Source organism: Lissotriton vulgaris, chromosome 5 (genome assembly GCF_964263255.1).
Source record: "Lissotriton vulgaris chromosome 5, aLisVul1.2, whole genome shotgun sequence".
Taxonomy (NCBI): Eukaryota; Metazoa; Chordata; class Amphibia; order Caudata; family Salamandridae; genus Lissotriton; species Lissotriton vulgaris.
The window spans coordinates 404271606-404290456 of record NC_141693.1 but is presented as its reverse complement, the minus strand read 5'-3'; the positions used below and the strand labels follow the sequence as shown (position 1 = coordinate 404290456).

General features: G+C 43.3%; 1 protein-coding gene across 11 annotated transcripts in view; it reads left to right on the top strand.

Annotated features, from left to right (window-relative positions):
• Window positions 1-18851, top strand: part of ANK3 (ankyrin 3) — a 2005091-nt gene that overhangs the window by 1769489 nt on the left and 216751 nt on the right. For all 11 annotated transcript variants that reach the window (XM_086921764.1, XM_086921763.1, XM_086921757.1 and 8 more), the window contains 3 exons: window positions 2686-2840; window positions 6128-6339; window positions 8435-8642. In XM_086921764.1, the coding sequence (XP_086777890.1) occupies window positions 2686-2840; window positions 6128-6339; window positions 8435-8642 (575 nt within the window). The remainder of the gene's footprint in view (window positions 1-2685; window positions 2841-6127; window positions 6340-8434; window positions 8643-18851) is intronic.

Sequence of the window (18851 nt, the reverse complement as noted above, 5' to 3'; positions counted from 1 at the left end):
GTCACGTCTTTGCATTGTGAAATTGCAGGTTTGAAAGTATAAAACTGAGAGAATGCCGTTGACTGTAGTAAAAGCTAGAATCTGTAATTTAGACAGTATTAACATGCGTATTACCATTATTTCCTAGGTGAAAGTTTTTCCAGTGTCATTTCTTTTAGATGTCTCAGGGGAGGTTAAAACTAGAACCAGTAATCAGCTAGAAAATAATTCCAACCATATAGACCTAAAGACCATAGCAGAATGAAAAGGATGGGATTCTTTAAAATCCCTGCTATATGAAGACTAAGTAGTATCTAAAATGCAATAGAGAAATTTGCAAGATTAGTAAAATAAAATATAGTATTATTTAACAGGCTAGTAACGAGAAAAAAACACAAAAATGAAAGAAAACGTTAAGGAAAGGCAGAACCCAAGTTCATCCAGTAGGTGTGCCAGCAGACGATTTCACTTATGTGGGAATAGTGTTAGCTGTGTACTGAAGTTATAAAGGAGTAGTACTGGTGACTGATCCAATAAACCATTTATATCCAAATGCAAGCCTAAAAACAAGTTCTTAGATGAGACATATCCCCTTTTTATCAAACTATTTGGATGTTCCTAGGCATACTCATGTATGCAAAACCTACGCAAGTGGAATTTCCATCTGGCAGAAATCTCTTCATGAGTAATTCATGTGTGTTTTTCCACCTGTAAAAATATCTACCACTACACTGACATGAAATCTATAGATGTTGCCTCTCTTTTCCTATCCTCGGCTTCACTTTCTCCTGGTTTTGGCTGAAGCAAATTCCAACAAAGCTATGATTCTGCATGGGTTGGCCTACTTGGCTGGGATGTCCCTCCTAGAAACGCCCACATCCCTGCACCTTGTTACGCATTTTGCAAATACACAAAATTCAACTTATTAGCAAATTGTCCATTGTTAGAAGATTTATTGTGCAAGGGCAAATTGCCCGACATGGGACATAGGATTTGAAATCACAAATTGTTGTTTTTGTCCATCTAATGAAACTAGGGTGAACAAAAACGTTTGTGAATCAGGTCCTAAAAAACTGCCTCCAAGTGACACTGCCAAAGGAGGATGAGCAGGTACAAGTCCAGCAGGATTAAATGAAGAATTGCCAGGCGCCAAGCTAACCATAAAACAGCAAGAATATTCACAAAAATGTTGCACCATTCTTTTAATTGTACTGAGTGTATGGTGGCTTTAGTACATGGTCATTCAGTTTATTGTTTGGACCCTCTTATTGGCTGAATGAGGTTCTTTTTGTAAATACATAATAGAATTAAAACATTATTTTTCATTTAAAATTTTATAGTACCATATTAAGGAATTAAAACTATATAGTAATATTATAATCTAAGCCATTTGCTTGATATTATCTCTTGTAACTTTGTTGTATGTTATTTCTGAAAATCTTCTCTCTCACATGTGTGCAGCACAGTTGTGTCTGGGTAATATTTACAGACTGTGCTAGGCAGCCCTAGCGCTCGAGGAATATGGTCTTTCACCTGCTTGAAATGTTTCCTGGTATTTGCATTATATTTTTTTTTCTTGATAAGACTTAACAAATCCAGGAAATTCTTCATGCAAATTTGTTTATATGATTACTACTAATTTATTAACTGCTGTGGGATTCTTGTCTTGTTCAGAAAATCTGGTTAACCTTGAGCAAATTCTGATCCAAATGAAGTTAAACAGCAATGTGAATAAGCAAAAAAATGTTTTTTAAATACTGCCTCAGTATAGGTGTGGTAACACCGGTCAAAACCGAGGCACACTGACAAACTATGTAGAGGTACTGGGCCTCCGCTTCCCAGCACAGAGTCCGACATTAAGCATGATTTATTTAAAATAAGTATGACATTGACATTTCCCAAGTTCTGTGCACTTAAATAAAACATACCGTCTTCCTAATGATATGCTAGTATTTTCAGAGGAACTGCTTTGCATTCTTCATGCAAACACTACCAAGGTAACTATGAACGAAGCAGTGGCTTGAGTGTCGTCTCATTTTAAATTTGATTAGCTAAAAGTGCACTGGGTGAACGTGTGCATACAACCTCTGTAGGAAGTTAATGATACTGTCTATGGAACTATTTTAAAGCTGCAGAATCCCTATCAGCCGGTCTAACGTATAGCTTTGATTGTGATTTCTTTTCCCCGTTAGAGAGGTGTGCGATGAATGAGTATAGACATGTCCTGCACACTCTATATCAGGTCACTATTTTGCATTAAAATATATATATTGTATCCCTCAGCAAAGAGTTGACATCTTTGTACTGTTTGTCCGATTTGACTAGCTGTAACAGAAAATTGAGCTTCTTTGATCAAAACGCCATTTAGGTGACGTCCATTTTGATGGCTTTTGCGCGGGGTTCTTGATATATTTACAAAGCACCTGCTGATAGCCCTATCCCCATTATCAAATGAAAGATAAGTATTTTTTTTGTTCATCCCTTTTCAATATTTCAACTTTTAGGGTTCAGATTGACCTCCCGTTCTGCATGACAAGGATTCTGCAGCTTTGGTACTTCATTCTGTTAAGTCACTCGATTTGCAAATGTTTTTGTCTTTTAGTTTGGCATGGCATCCAGAAACTTTAAAGACCCTCTGTTGAAAGATATCAGACCATCGAGGTTTGCTTGGTTAAACATAACACATTTGATTTTTCTTTGGTCTAGCCCCGTCATAGTGGAAATCCCCCATTTTGGCTCAATGCGCGGAAAGGAGCGAGAACTTATCGTCCTGAGGAGTGAAAATGGTGAAACGTGGAAGGAGCATCAGTATGACTGTAAGCTTGAAGAACTTAAAGCACTGCTCAGTGGCATGGATGAAGGTAAGGAGAGATGTTTACTTCGAAAATAAAATGATACAGTAGTGATGCCAGCAATTGCCATGAGGCTACAATTCTGGGTCTATCCTGGTAGAAAGGACAGTGCTAGAAAACTCTTTTATAAAACTTTTTAGTTGTGATTCCAAAACATCTGGAGCGATACTAGTTCCTAGAGACCTACATTGTAGGATGTTTTAGTACATTACTTGCTTGGAGATGCTGTAGCCCCAAAACATTCTTGTGCTTTGATTCACTCCTTTTGTGTGTCTGTAGGACCCTGCAAGTTGTTTTTTAGAGATTGTACTGAGGACTCTTCTTTACCAAGAAGCATGAAAAAAAGTGATGAGTGAAAAGCTTGAATTAATCTAAGCCACAGGTATTTACTAGGGGCCTCATCCTAGTCCATCATTATTTTGCCCACCATGCCACCTGAGTTTGGACCCAGCTATATGCAAATCAGCATTGACCCTACTCCAGTGAGAACAATCCAGCCCAAATTGCCAGCCAGATCCTCCGTCAACCGGAACACAAGCAACCCAGAACCGGTTTTGCCCTTATTGGAGCTCATCAGGCAGGTATAGTTTGGTTCCAGTGGCACAGTGTGCCCAGGACCCATCTTTAGGCATACTCATCCCACTTAGTTTGCCACACTGAAGCACAAAAAAATGATAGATGGAATGCTTGAATTAATCTAAGCCACTGGTGATTACTCATGGCCGCATCTCAATACATCTTTATTTTTCACACCATGCCACCTCAGGTTGGACCCAGCGAAATGACCCTGCTCCAGTGCTAACAGTTCAAGCCGAACTACCAGGCCATCCTCCCTGAACAGGAACACAAGCAACCATGGGCATGCAAATCTTGCACAGTGGTTCTTACCAATGTAGACCTTGTCTTAGATTCTCCACAAAATCAAGACTAAAACAAATGTTGTGCATTGTACTCCTCTGCATGGTGTCTAATGGACAGATGTTTATTAGAATAAAACTTTATTAGAATTCAGTGAATGAATGGCAGGTATTCGTATGACTTCTTTATTTTTTACGCAGCTTGATACTGAATCTGTTAAGAAGTATTTTTCTAAGTTATGAAGTATTCGTCTAATTTGATCTAAAATTTTGATAGCTAACACGTCCGGCTAAGGTATTTTAAAAATGCTTGTACTAAAGTCCATGTGTTGTGTTTTACATGTTACTTTTGTTTCAAATTATTGTAAAGGATGATTGAGCATGTTTTCTCATAAAAAGTTATAACACCAAGGCGTACATTTTTAAATGAGACATGTAAGAGGATGTGTATGATCAGAATTAGTGTTAAATTAAACAAACAAAATAAAATATACTGCAGCAGCAACTAATTAATAGGCCCAAAGCCTTGAATGTTGAGAATAGTTAAAAACACCATGTGTATCACAATGTCCGTCTTTCCAACCCTGTACACGCAGCTCTAACTCCTGCTGCAGATGTATTTTAGTCCTCAGAGAACTACAGAATCTGACCTGGAACAATCGAAAAACTAATGTCAGCTTTGAATCTTGTTTTGTAGGTTTTGACTATTTTATTATAAGAATTACTCTGTCGTCTGCGTTAGGTTTTCCTAAAAAAATAAGCTTCTTTTGCATCCTAAATTAATGCAGCTTTTAATCAATCGAGGGTTCTTTTCAATGTTTAGCCATTGCATTATTTGTGGTGCTGTCTGGAACAACACCCTCCCATCCAACATTACAAGCGTCCACCACCCCTCTGAGTGCATGCTGACATTCTCTAGGACCTATAGGCTGCAGGTAAAATCAGAGATGTGTGCCTCAGCATGTCTTCCAGTATTCTTTAAAGACTCCATCATCTCCAGTATTGATATCATATTGCTGCTCAGTATACCTACATCCGTCAGAGACCTGTGTGTGGTGTTATTAAATGAGATGTTATTAAATGAGATGTCATGCCAGCCTATCCCTCGCGGCTTATACATGGTATTTACGTTGCAAGTTGAGGTTGTGGCCCATCTTCCTCAGCCTAGCTGTAGAAAATGATATCGCCCTTCAGATATTGAGGGCAATCTTCCATCCTCACTCAGTGACTCTCTGCTATCTGCCTGAATCTTTTTGACCTTTCTGTGACCTCTGACACGGTTGAGTATGAGGTCAGTCTTTTGGTGGTGGGGAGTTCATTAAGAGTAAGAAAGAGTAAAACAAAAGCCCAACTTAGAACCATGATCTTAAGTCAATTTGTCTGGCCACATGCCCTGATTGGAGACCTTACTGTCTGTAATTTGCCCCTAGAATGACGCAGATCTCTTATCCTATCATATTAATGCTTTTATTTTTTAAATCTCCAGTTTTCAACGGATAATGCTTAGAAAGATTTGCCAGCACCTTCAGTTGTGTCCCTGATAGAAACTGTCAGAATGTATCAAAAACGCAGCTGTGGCAACACCAAACGGATCCAGAGCCAGGTCGCAGACTGCAACGTAACCTATAGACATTACCTATAAATTATTTAGGCAACATGGGTGATTCTATAATTACGATTTACACGACCCTCAATAGGAAAACACGTTTTCCACCTTTAATAAGATTACCCCCATGATTTATTTACCTGTACGCCTGCAGACCGCCATTGCCCCAAATCTGATCCTTATTGTTGAACGGGAGAACAAAGTCACACGATTACACAAAATTAAAATAACAATTGAAGTGCTTGATTGGTTGAAATCTTCCAGTGTTCATGAAGATTACATAGAAAACACGCGCAGCCTGATTGGCTGCAATGCCTCTAAAAAGAAAAGAGGTGCTTTGAAACACATGCCTTGTTTTCAAACGCAAAATTTGGTGATGTGATATGTGTTATTGTAGTAATCAGCTGTCTCAATTAACGCAGAAAGATAGACACAACGTTACATAGTCACACTGTTGACCGAGTTGTAAAAATGTTGGTCAAAAGTCCCAATTTTTTCAGCACAGACGTTGCTCTCCAATTCGTGAGTGACTTTGAAAATTGTTTTTTAATACTTAAATCACGGGGGAGATTTGTAATGTACTGTTAAATATTTTATTGTAAACATGAACCTTGCTCAGTATGAATTCACATTGCCTTTCATTTTTAAATGATTCGGTTTGAACTCTGACCCTACCTGGAAGTTTTGCAAGTTCTTTGTAAAAGGAGTTTAGCCCTGTCAGCCCAGTTAGGCTAGTTTGATCTGCTTCGATGGAAATAGAGGTCGGAGTTCAACTTTCCAATGCCCGGCTGAGCTTCTGTCTTTTCTTTAAGTGTCATTGTTTTTGCCCACAGAACTGGACAGCCCGGAAGAACTTGAAAAAAAGAGGACATGCAGAATTGTTACAAAGGACTTTCCACAATACTTTGCTGTGGTCTCCCGAATTAAGCAGGAGAGTAGCCAAATTGGCCCAGAGGGAGGAGTGCTGAGCAGTACGACGGTGCCTCGAGTCCAGGCCTCTTTTCCAGAGGGGGCTTTGACTAAGAAGATCCGAGTAGGGCTTCAGGTAATGCCTCCGCCAGTGGTAGGAAGCAAAAGAAAACATGTAATTTCAGAATTATCACCCAAGTTTTCTCGATTTGGAAACAACTATTTAAAGTTCAGCAGTCCGCATGTATATCTTACATATCATTTGCATTTATTATATTTTCTTAAAAACATGTTTATTATTTTCTTGGTTCAAAGCATTATATGGGATCAGGTAAGTCATACACCAAGATGATATTCAACTAGAATTCATCTTGATAATTTCAATCCTGCAAAGAAATGCGGGTTAATAGCATAGCTATGGAACACATGTTTAAAGAGCAAATTGCTATACTGTGTTGCAAATATAATTGTCCATATAACACTAGAGGGTTTAGTCTAGGCTGTTTTTAGTTGTCTCCTTGTCCACGGATCTTGCCTAATTTTCTGGGCGAGCCGTGGCTGGAGTAAACAATCTCTACGCTACCATGCACCAATACATGCTAATGCAGTAGGAGCTGTATTATAAATATGGTGCATTGTCTCACTCTGGGCCATAGTGCACTCTTAGGTAGTGCACCAGGTACAGACTGGTACACTGCACCTTAAAACGGTCAATTCCTCTTACAGCGTGCAAGTCACAACTTGCGCCTGCATGCTGAACAGCTGTTAGTGAAGGCAAACCAGCTGGGTGAAACTGTCAGTCTGGCTTTTAGTGCAGGCAGAGACCAATTTTCTAGTTTCTAAGCGGAAAGGATACCCCGTCATTCGAACAAAGTGTATTAGAGCATGGGCACTGTGGCAAGGCATTCCCTCATTTGTGCAGGACCCCATATAAATCAGCGTATGCTCCTTCAGGAGCACAAAGTTGCATATTGGCATCAGCATTATTTGTATAACCGAAGCGGCCCCACAAGCATTTGCGGTTCCTTTGGTAATACCAAAGTGCCCAGGAGGCAGAAGCTACTGGTTTAAATGCCCTTTGTGCCACAAGGCACTTCTATAATATAACACCAGGTGTCCAGCTCTGCAGCCAGTGCTCTGCCCCACAACTTACCTTCCAACCACCTAGCCACCAGTAATCCGAAGTCCCAAAAAGATTTTGGATACTGGAGTTTGCTGTCCAAGCTCTATATGCCAAACAGGCAAGTTTTAGCAGTGAAGGTCAAGGGTGTCTCTAAAACGTTACGCATGTGTCATTTTATATCATATACTTAGTTATGTTGCGTAATTTATTTTCAGTTTTTTGTGTTTCAATGCGATGTTCTGCAAATACATGGTTGTAAAGTCTAGCTAGTTGGATGAAAACTTTTTGAAGGTGTGACTAATTTGAAGTATGCTTCTGAATGGTATTTGCAAATGAACATTCAAACAATCATGTTTTCCACTTCAACCCAATGTCAGAGGAGAGTGTCAAATAAGCTGGGAAACAATGTATCCATTATTTTGCATATGAAAGAGTAATGTAGATACACCAGCCACCCTCTAAATTATTCTGAGGAATTAGGAGTCTGCTTGTATTTGTTTATTGTGTGAACTCTCCTTTTATTTTAGGGCATCCCGTCTAGTCATGAACCTATACTTGGTATACAGATGAGATTTGGTACACTTTCTGTGTACTGTATCATAGTTAAGCTGATAATACTGGCATGAAGCCTAGACAACAGGGGAAAGCAGTTGGTTCAATACTTTGGAGTCTCTGTGAACAATGCTATCCTTGTTTTATTAAAGGTTTTTGGGTACTGATAAAAGACTATTATTATCGATTAGTGACTGGTGATGAAGGCCCTCCCGCTCCATGCATTCCTTAGAGTCATTAAGTTCTATACTGTCAAAGTAATGGAAAGGTGACCATCGCGCATGCAATAAAATTGTAGAGGTTTTATTTGTTCTGTGAAGCTGGTGATGTCTGAAGCGTAGAAGCTGATATCCCAAAAAAAGTGGCCCAACTATTCAATCCTTGGTGAAACTGAGCTATTACAACATACATTAAGCTAAGGAATAGTAACTTCCATGATTAACAAAGTGTAAAGAAACCGAAAATTGTAACAGAAAAAATGGCAACGCGTCTTAAAATGTGTGTGCCTTGTATAGGTCATAACTTAAATAAAGAGACTTTGCTTATGTGTTGACAGGCACAACCGATTCCAGAGGAAGTGGTCAAGAAAGTTCTTGGGAACAGAGCAACGTTTAGCCCCATTGTCACTGTGGAGCCAAGACGGAGGAAGTTCCACAAACCAATAACTATGACGATCCCTATACCGCCACCATCAGGAGAAGGTGTGACCAATGGGTACAAAGGTGATAACACGCCAAGCCTACGTCTGCTATGCAGTATAACAGGTTGGTAAAACTTGAGGTTAATGCAACCTAGAATAAACTAAACACAGTAATAGATGGTTTTCTGACTGTAGGGGATGAGTAGAAACCTATTTCTTCTGTTGGTTACAATTATTATTTAGAATTGGCTTTTTAATAGGAGGAATGATAGAAAAGCTTTACCTTCTGTGCTGTGTCCTAGGAAGGAAGAGGTTACATCTCACCAGGAGGATTGGGTTTGAGTGCACAACTTGTTTGATACAACCACATTGAATTTAAATCCAGTTGATTAGAAAAAAAGGCCTTTCGACAGTATCGATGGAGAGTAATGATAAGGAAAATATTACCATAGTCTGTCTAGTTTAGTGAAATGTGTAATGTGATTTACTTTTTATCTATGTACCTGTTATTGCTGAAAATGGACAAGGATTTAATGACATGAAAGATGTGAGTCCACACGCCCAGAGTCAACCATTATACCAGTAAATTTGCTGCGTTCCAAAAGTAACTCCCAAATCTAAAGCAAACTGACCTCTCTATTTTGAAGTATTAGCACATAACATCTCATACATCAGCTCATACTGTCCTCAGTATAGTGGTGTTTGTACACACAAAGATTTAAGTTATATGCTAGGGAACAACGTGATTGTTATCAATGTTATTTCTCACCTAAGACACCTGCTCAACAGTTCCCTTTAGAAAGCTATTTATTAGAAAGTGCAGTGCAGCTTACATCAACTATAAAAGTAATTCAACTTAATTTATATGTCACTCAAGTCTGTATAAATGTTCAGTCTCTGTGAAACATGTCTAATAAGTGTACCTTTTGCTAATGTGATAGCCATGGTGTCTGCACGGAGTAGCAGACATCGCTAGCAGGAGGTCCAGACAGATTATTTGCAATCCCTTGAGGTAGCCTCCGCCAGTGGGGTAACAGCGTGAGCAACTGCCAAAGATTTTTGCTGGTGTTTAACAGTTCATTTTGGTTTGAATGCCTTTCTCAGGAGAAGATAGTCAAGGATCTTGACTTATTTAAGAAACATTGGCGAAGCCCAATAGGTTTAGCTTCCATTTTAAGTGCGAGTTAAAACATTTTTTAAAAGACTGCTGCTGTGAAAACAAGCTTTGACACTGACAATAGGTCTCGATTTTGGGATTGTTTGGCTTTGCCTTTGGTTTTTAGTGTTGCTGTACAGCAGGGCAAAAGTGGTTACAAAAAAGGTGCTACGACATAGCCGCATCATATTTTGTAGGCATGTGGCATGCATGCACTAGCATACAAAATTATATGGGGGCTTTTTTCTTGTCACTTATCAATTAATGTTCGAGCATTAATAAAAAAAAAAAACAACACTGAGGGTGTCGATGGGGGAAAGCAACATAGAGGGCAGGAGGAAGGAAGACCGAGGGCACAGGTAGAAACATCACTCCGGCACTGGTGGGTGAAACAACATTAAGGGAGCTTGCTGCTGTGCTGCAGGCAGTGGCACTGCGGAACTCTTGGGCAGACTGCCAAGGATATGCCCTCAGCCGCTGTGGATAACACGGGCTGCAGCAGTGAGTCTGGATATGCAGACGGTGAACGGTGATACTTGCAGAGGTAAAATGGCGGCTCTGCGATAGCAGCACCATGCTTCATTATGGACTGACCAGAGTCACCCGACTGTCACAGGCGCAGCTCAAGATACTACTGATGCAGATAGATAAAAAGTGTGCATTTGGACGTGGCATTTCTTGAGACAAGTTTTGAGTAGCCCCGTAGCTTGTCCCATTTCTCCTCAGTGAATTGTTTGCTGTATGTTTCCTCCCATGTTCTACATTTGAATCACCTAGTATAATTCGGTCACAGCCTTACATACAATGACTAACCTAAGGGTGGTCTGTAGTGGGATTTTTGTGACACGTAAAATGAAGGCATTTTTGCTGCAATAGATGTGATTCTCCCACCAGAATCAGGAGTTTTGGCATGTATGTTTCTGTTTGTTGGGCAGCGCATTCTGCTGTGTTGTCCTCTGTTAATTTTGGCCCCCTCTGAAGCATGCCCGAGGTACTTGTGTGTCCTTCCACTGTTTTGGTTGTAGGATCTACTATTCTCTGCTCCCTTGATGTCTGCTTACAAACAATTTTAGCCTCACAGGCATACTCTGTGTGACTGTATTTTGTTAACTGCGTTTTTTTTCTCGTAAAATACTTTAAATACTTCAATCAAGGGCTTTTTTAAAATGATATTCACATATGTATTTTAAACCCGCCTTGTAACTATGTTGTTAGCAGATGCACATCCCGGCCGCATACTTTAAAAACTTTGATCAACAGTTTTTATTTATTTATGAATTACATTGGAATGTACACTTTAAAATCTCCGTATGACTCTATGTCATTGATAGATGCACATGCTGGACGCATACTTTGCTTTCAACCATTTAATAACTATTTTCAATTTATATTTCTTTAAAGACTTGAAATGCAACAGATTAACCTATTTTTAAAAACATCTGCATACACAGCTAACTAGACATTTCTTTATTAATGCTGAATCTTATCCTAACACCCCTACCAACCTTCCGTAAGAAAATAATGAGCTATGATGCAGCCTGCACTGGCCACCTCATACCGCTTTTTTTTCTAACTGTACCTGTTGGGTTTCACTTTTATGAAATCAGTAGATATTTGCACACTTCTGAGACAACAGTGTTGCATAATAAAAGTGTTTATCGTAAATTGATATATCGTTTCTTTGGCAGCTCCTATTACGCTAACTTACATTTATATGACGGACAAAATATATTTTCAAAAGCTCACATAGTATTGCAACTTGTGTGAGGCCCCAGCGCAGAGCGTGACTGAGCGAGACTCCTGAAACTGAACAGAACTTAACTTGTTGTGCATACAGTCAGTGACAGCAGAGCTCTGAGCTGTGTAACTTTCACAATTACTTTGGGGCTCCCGGCTGTGAAGTTAATTTGTGCTGACTGCCTGCATACAGCAATTTGCTAGGGGAATGTTAGCCATATCAGAGTGGATGACGGAACATTTCTAACAACTAAATGCAACAAAAACTGAAATCTTGGTGTGTGGCGCTGCACAAACCACCCAGTCCCCTGAGTGGTAGCCAACAGTGCTGGGCCCTGCTCCCTCTCCAACCTCTGTGGCAAAAAATCTAGGGGTCCGGCTGGATGTAAATGTAAATGTGTTGTATTTGTATAGCGCGAACAGTAACCCGTAAGCATCCCGGCGCTTGTACTCCTACCACAAGGGAACCCCTCCTGGCTTTTCCTTGTGAGGTGTCCACTCCTGGGCATCCCATGGTGAAACCAGGCATCCCTTGTGTATCGGGGGCCGTTGTGGAGACTAAGCAAGCTATTGCCCAGAGTTGCAGCGTGGGGCCCATGCTTAGATTCGGCACTGAGGCGAGAATATCCGGTCAGAGGAATTTAAGCCCGATCCCGCCGAGGCAGGAATTGAACCCTGGTCCCTGGCCAGTGCTCTGCATCAAGGTCTGCCGCTCTAACCATTGAGCCACACTTCTCCACTTGGATGCACACTTCTCCACTTGGATGCACAATTATCTATGAAGGATCAAATTTTGGTCACCATAGGGACCTGCTACCATACGCTGAGTAGAGTGATCTTATGGCTGCCCCTTTCTGTGCGCATAACCTTAATTCAGGCTCTGATTATTGGTCGCCTAGACTACTGCAATGCTTTATTGGCAGCCGCAAACGTATCACTGCTTAGCAAATTGTCCAGAATGTGGCCACACGCATGGCCCTTAAAAAAACACCTCGCACCTCCCCAGGGCCATTGTTGAAACTTATCCACTGGCTCCCTATACGCCAGAGAATTACATTTAAGTTAAGCTGTCTCACCCATAAAGCTTTATATGGTGCCCAAGCTATCTGGCAGACAAGTTCAAACTTTACTGTCGGAATTGTCATCTCAGGTCGGAAGGCAAGAGGCTGTTAGTGGTTCCTCGCTTTAGGAAAATCCGATCAGGAGGCAAAACTGTGGCCTATCTGGCTTCGAAATACTGGAACACCCTACCAGAGGACCTACGCAAATGCCCCAGCCACATCCGCTTAAGGAAACTCCTGAAGACGGAATTATTCAAAGTCTAAGCTGAGGTAGCTTATGCCTGTTTGACTCTCGCTCTTCGGCAGCGCGGAGATACCTCTTCAGGGGGGATTCCTGCGCGTTATAAATCTGTTACATACATACATACAGGAAAATGCAGATCAGCCTCTCAGCTAAACTACAGTTACAGGCTAAATGAAAACATGCGTTCCTAAAGAAATCAAATTACGTAGCTAAGTGAATAACAATAGGTCATAGTGGCACCTACTTTCTGCAAGCACCGTTAAAGTACGGCACGGCAGCATCGAGACCTCTCCCTTGCATCATCCTGTGACTGTCCACTGGACTGTCTCACAAAACAGAACAAAGTAGCTAGTCCGGTTTATTTTCTAGTTATTTAGAAAACACCCAGCCTGTCTGTACTGCGTGAACCACAGGTCTGCTTACACAGAGATTTATTTATTCAAATATCGTTACTTCATCTGTATGTCTTCAAAGAACACCTTTGTCAAAACAATCAAGTTAATATTCAGACAGAAAATGTGCGCAATATATACAAGAGTGGAAATAGTTCACAATACATACTCAAATTTAGAAACACCAAAAAGAATATGCTATGTACAAATCAATTGAAACATGAAAACATTTAACAAAACACCATTCCTTTTAATAATGAACCAATGGACAGGCGGACACACAGATTGAATAAAACTGCCTGCCTGTCTCAATACACCTGTATCTTTTTTTTATGATTGAGCAGCTAGGGAGAGTGGCAGTGATATTAATAATTCCCTAGCTGCACCCTTCTTCCTTATCACAGGCTGGGGGTCAACGCGTTTCGAACCACTGGTCAGTTGAGGGTTCTCCTTAGGACGTGGACTGGGTAAATCCTTATCTGCAGAAATCGCGCAGGAACTGCAGGGGTGTTAGATGGCTTCACGCAGTATGGAATTCCTGGACTTGAAAAGAGTCGAAGACATGTTGATAGGAACGCTCACAGGTAAGTCGGGAGATCATGGGAGGGGGGCTGCTGACCTTTAATTCGGAATCAGACACGAACTAGAATGAATCTGTTCAGCAGTCTCCGGCGTGTGGACTGAGCACCGTCGCGGTCCAGGACTCAAGCCGCATTCATGGCTGCTCCAGTAGTGGACTGCAGTCAGTGTCAGTTGGTCAGGTTGCTGAATACACACCACCAGTAAGCATGGGCGGAAAATCCGTTACGCTCGCGGATTTTGCGGATTTTCGGTAAATTCGCAATCCGCGAGATTCGCGAATTCCCCGCCAAATCCGCGAGCAGCGGATTTTATGGCTTGCTCGCACTGTTCGCGTGAGTTCGCGGCTTCCCAGTTCAACTTTGCGCCCCGCGAATAAGCGCTAAATTGCAGAAATACGATCTTAGCAAAACTGAAACTACTTACCAGGTTCAAAAGTTCAAGCTCATCATTAGTAGCCATTTCCTGTAGTGCTTCCTGAGAGGCCCCTCCAGAGTTCAGTTGCCTACTTGCAACTATTATGTGACCCTGCTCTGACCCTCAGAATAGTTACACAAAGGTCCTGAATTACAGCTAAGGCAGACAAGCAGGAGCCAGGCTGGAAGTTCAAATCCAGTGACACGTGGAGAAGCGTGGCTCAATGGTTAGAGCGGCAGACCCTGATGCAGAGGTCTGGCCCGGGACAAGGGTTCAATTCCCGCCTCGGCGGCTCTTGGACTCAATTTCCCCGGACCTGATAATTCTCGCCTCGGTGCCTAGTCTAATCATGGGTCCCACTCTGTGACTCTGGGCAATAGCTTGCTTAATCTCCACAACGGCCCCAGCAGCGCTGTGGATGCCTGGCTTCACCTTGGGGGTGCCCAGGAGTGGACATTTCACAGGAAAGCCAGGATGGGTTCCACAGCGGTATGAATACAGCGCTACGAGGCCTCCGGGTAGAAGTGCGCTATATAAAATACACTACATTTACTACATTTACATTAATCAGCCCCTAATTCATTATTGTCAGTTGGGGCAGGGCAGGTGTTGTAACTAATTTTGCAACAAGGAAAGCACTTAGCAAGTGCAAAAGATCACTAATCAGGAAGCACTAAGGAAGCAGGTGTCAGCTAAAAAAATATTCTGTGACACATTAATCAGACCCAAATTAATTCAGGTCACTTGAGGCAGGGAAGGTGTGCTTTGCTTTGCCACAATAATGTACACTGGACAACCAGAGGGTGCTGTGATGAAACAGAGGGTGGCATGGGTGGGCCAGAGGGTGGCATGAGTAGTCAGAGAGTGGCAGTGGTGACAGAGAGTGGCAGTGATGAAGAAGAGTGTCCCAAACAGGCTGGACACGTAGAAACAACAAGTTCGCAAAACTTGCGACCCGACAGGTAAGTTCGCGTTTGCGAAATCGTACAAAACCCTCGCGAACTGGCAGAAACCCGCGCGAACACAAAAAAAAAAATTCGCGAGAATTCGCGGATTTTGCGGATTGCGAGTTCGCAAATCCGCAAAATTTGCGAACGCGAGATTCGCAAAATTCGCCCATGCTTAACCACCACTCTCTCCGGGAAAGCTACGTGGGTCTGTCTGAATCTGTAGACGGAACTCTGTGCAGCAGCCCAGGCCCTAGTTGGTGTGTGTGTTTTTTACTGGCTGTAACTTTGATGCTCCATGCGGATTGAAACAATGTAGCCAGCCCCAAAGCCTGCAGAAGCAGCGCATGCTCCCGGCTAAAAACCTTTGCACAATCAGCACGCCGGCTTGACGGCTGAGGAGGCGCTAGAAATGTGTTATAATGCATTTCAGTGTAGTGGTGCGGATCACCTTATTGAAATGTTAGTCTAACGCCTGATGCGTGGTACTTGGCAGAGCTGATCGAACACATCTGCGACTATCTGACAGCTGTTGGCCCCGCCCCCTCTCTTGGATGCAGCCCTTGCATTCTGCACTGAATCGGCTGGAGCCGGAGCAGCACACCAGAGTAGATTGACCAGCCATTGCCACTCCCTAGGCATTACGCCTCTTGCTGGGGGCAGCAACAAGGACAGACTATTTCCCCAGGGATATAACTGAGGGCTCTTGGGGCCAAATGACTGGGGACCACCCTCATTACCACTGCACTCAGTGGCCTTTAGACTGGGCTTCATCACAGTAATAGGGGGGAGATCGGATTATTCCCCCCTTTTTTGTCGCCATGCTCTTTTGGTGTCATTGGCCTGCCTGCCACATCACCCTCGAAACTGTAGGTGATCTTAGATGCCTCCAGGGAGCAGTTGTTGGGGGAATGGGGCTGCACCCAGTTTGTTAGTGGGCAACCGCCAGAGCCTGGACTCGGTGAGGCCAGTGGTGTCCTTGTGGAAGTGACGGACACACCCTGGACTTCGGATGAGGACGGTGCAGAGTACAGAAGGATATTGGGGCTGCAAGGTATACAGTGAGTGATCCCCTTGTCCATTAGCCCTTATGGTTAGTCATTGTTGATCATGCTGCCCCTGCCAATCCGCCTGTCCCCACCACTCGCACTGCGGGCACGACGATTTCTACTGTACCGCGGGCATTGGGCCTAGCTGGGATCTTGCTTACTTTCTACTGTTGCATAATGGGTGTCTCACTGAGGATAAAGCATAATGCCTCGCCCCCCCCGTCCAAGAGGGGATCAAGCTGGGCACCATAGGTGGTGAAAATACGCAACTTGATAGCAAATTTGACAAATTGCTGGCGGCAAGTGATGCTACTGGAGAACGGTTGGAGAGCAAAATTGACACAGTAGCAGTGGAGCTGGGCTTCATCCGAAACGGACTCAAAGTGTTGGAACAAGTGTCTGCCCTGGAGACTTCCATCCAAGCCATGCTGCCCGAGACGTTGAGCATGGATCGCCGCTTCAATACCTTGGAGGCCCGCATTTGTCGTTTGGAGGTTAAGCTTGACGACCAGGAGGGGAGTGCCTGTCGTAACGACAGTAGGATAAGTAGAACTGTCGGAGAGAGTAGGAAAAGAGTCCATGCTTGGTTTCCAGGATAACTGGCTGCAGAAGGTAGTGACCCTGGAGGGCCTGTCCAGGTTCTATTTGCTGGAACGTGCGCACAGTATCCCTGCCAACCCTCCCTCTCCGGGTCTGTAAAACACCCTTGTGGGCCCCCCTAGGTATGGCAGATGATCTCTTCTGACTCCCACCTGCAAAGCTGATGTACATCAAGTGATTCAACTTGTAACTGTGGTATTGTATTGATGGGGCAGTCATATATCCCAGTGTAATTCGTGTTTTCTTTTGTGGGGCTGGAGAGGTGCCGGGCGGGTGTGAGGAGCATGCACTATGAGGGACCTTTCATTGGACAAAAATCCTGTGGACTCTGTTAGGCTGGCAAGACTCTTTCCCCGCAGAAACTCCATTACATAGTTTGTTACCCTTGTTGATAGAGCTTTGGTTTGTAGGCCATTGCCTACTCTGATCTGGACAGGATGTGTTTATGTTGCAATCCTGTTAGGGGGTTGTGGGTGTTTTATGGGTTTATTAGGATTTTCCTCCTAACTTTTCTTCTTTTTCTTGGTGTGCTTGTGGTGGACGAGGCTGTTCCGAGTGACAGGCTGGTGGCGATGCACAGAATGGCTAATGGTGATGGGGGGTTGGCGGAGAAAGCTATGGTGCACTAATCTACACACATTAGTCCTGCAATGGCAGACCAACTCCGAGTGATTACTTAGAAAAACGCTACAATGTTCTTACATACATAAAACGCAGAGGGGAAATTGCGTTTTTACAGGAAACGAATTTGACAGACACTGAGGGTAAGGCTCTCCTGTAGAGGTGGAGGTGGTAACTTTATGATACGACCTATTCTGCATTTGTGCGAGGGCCGGGGGTTGCCTTTCCAACTACATAAGGCAACAGCCGCCCGAGGGGCGCTACATACTAGTGCTGGATAGATTGGACTGCAAAGATATTGCGCTGCTCAATCTATATGCTCTGTATTCTGACCAGCCTGACGCCCCTACTGACACCTACGTTGTCTTACCCAAAGATAATCAAAGGGAATTTTAATTGTGTGGCAGTCCTTCACCTGGACAGGTCTTACACCCCATTACCAGCGTCCCCACATATATACTAGCAGGGTCTTTTCATACTTGGATAGGGGCTCATAGATTGCTGGAGGTTGCGTAATCCTAAGCCCTGGGCATACGGACTGGACGTCTGCCTGGATGCATTAATCTGCTGTGACTCGATGTATGATGTACGATGTATGAGCGAGTGGTGGATGCAGAGTACTTGGCGAGGATGTACTCTGACCATAACTCCTTGCTCTGTACCTACTTCTGAGAACGCCTCCGGGCCCATGTCCCGGCATGGCGATTGAATCCTACCCTCCTGGAGGACTCTGCATTTAGGGCCTTGCTTGGAGAGGTGATCCAGAACTATTGGCTAGAGAATGCAGCAACAGCAGCTTCCTTTGGGGTTGAGTGGGAAGCCCTCAAGGTGTGATGGTGTGAGGTCACTGTACTTCAAATAAGCTTGGCGTTCGTATTCAAATGCACGCTGTCTTTAAGCTGCAGGAGGAGGTACTCGACAGTATGCTCCTAGATCTGGACTAGACTGCTGAAGTCAGGGCGCAGCTATTGAAGGAAAGGGAGAATGTATTCATGCTCTTAGAGGCTTGAAGGACTATGACTACAAAGCTTACATGACATGGGCCCATGTAGATAGGATTAAGTCGGGCAGTAGGCTGGCTTGGCTCCTTCAGGAGTAGACAAGAGGACACACTGTACTCCCGATTCAGGACCTAGCAGGCCTGTATTAGTTCTTGTAGGAGGATATCAATGAGGTGTTAACCCTGTATTATCTGGAGTTGTATGCCGCTGGGGTGGCAGCTGCGTCTGCGGACATCTTGCAGTACGTTGCTCTGGCCTCTGAGCTAGCGGTGCTACGCAAACAAATGATGGACGGAATGCTGAATAAATCATACATACACCCCCAGTCAAGAGATCTGGTCTCTAGGATGCTTGTTTCCAGTCTAGGGAGGACCTGGCTTGGCAGTTTGGGCTGGGCTGTTCCCTTGAGACACAGGGTCAAGACTGTTTTGCATATGGCCAGGTCTAAACTGGGGTGGCATGGTGAGCAAAAGAATGATGGATTTAACCCAGATCTCTTGACTGGGAATGAATGTTTTGATTTGTTCTG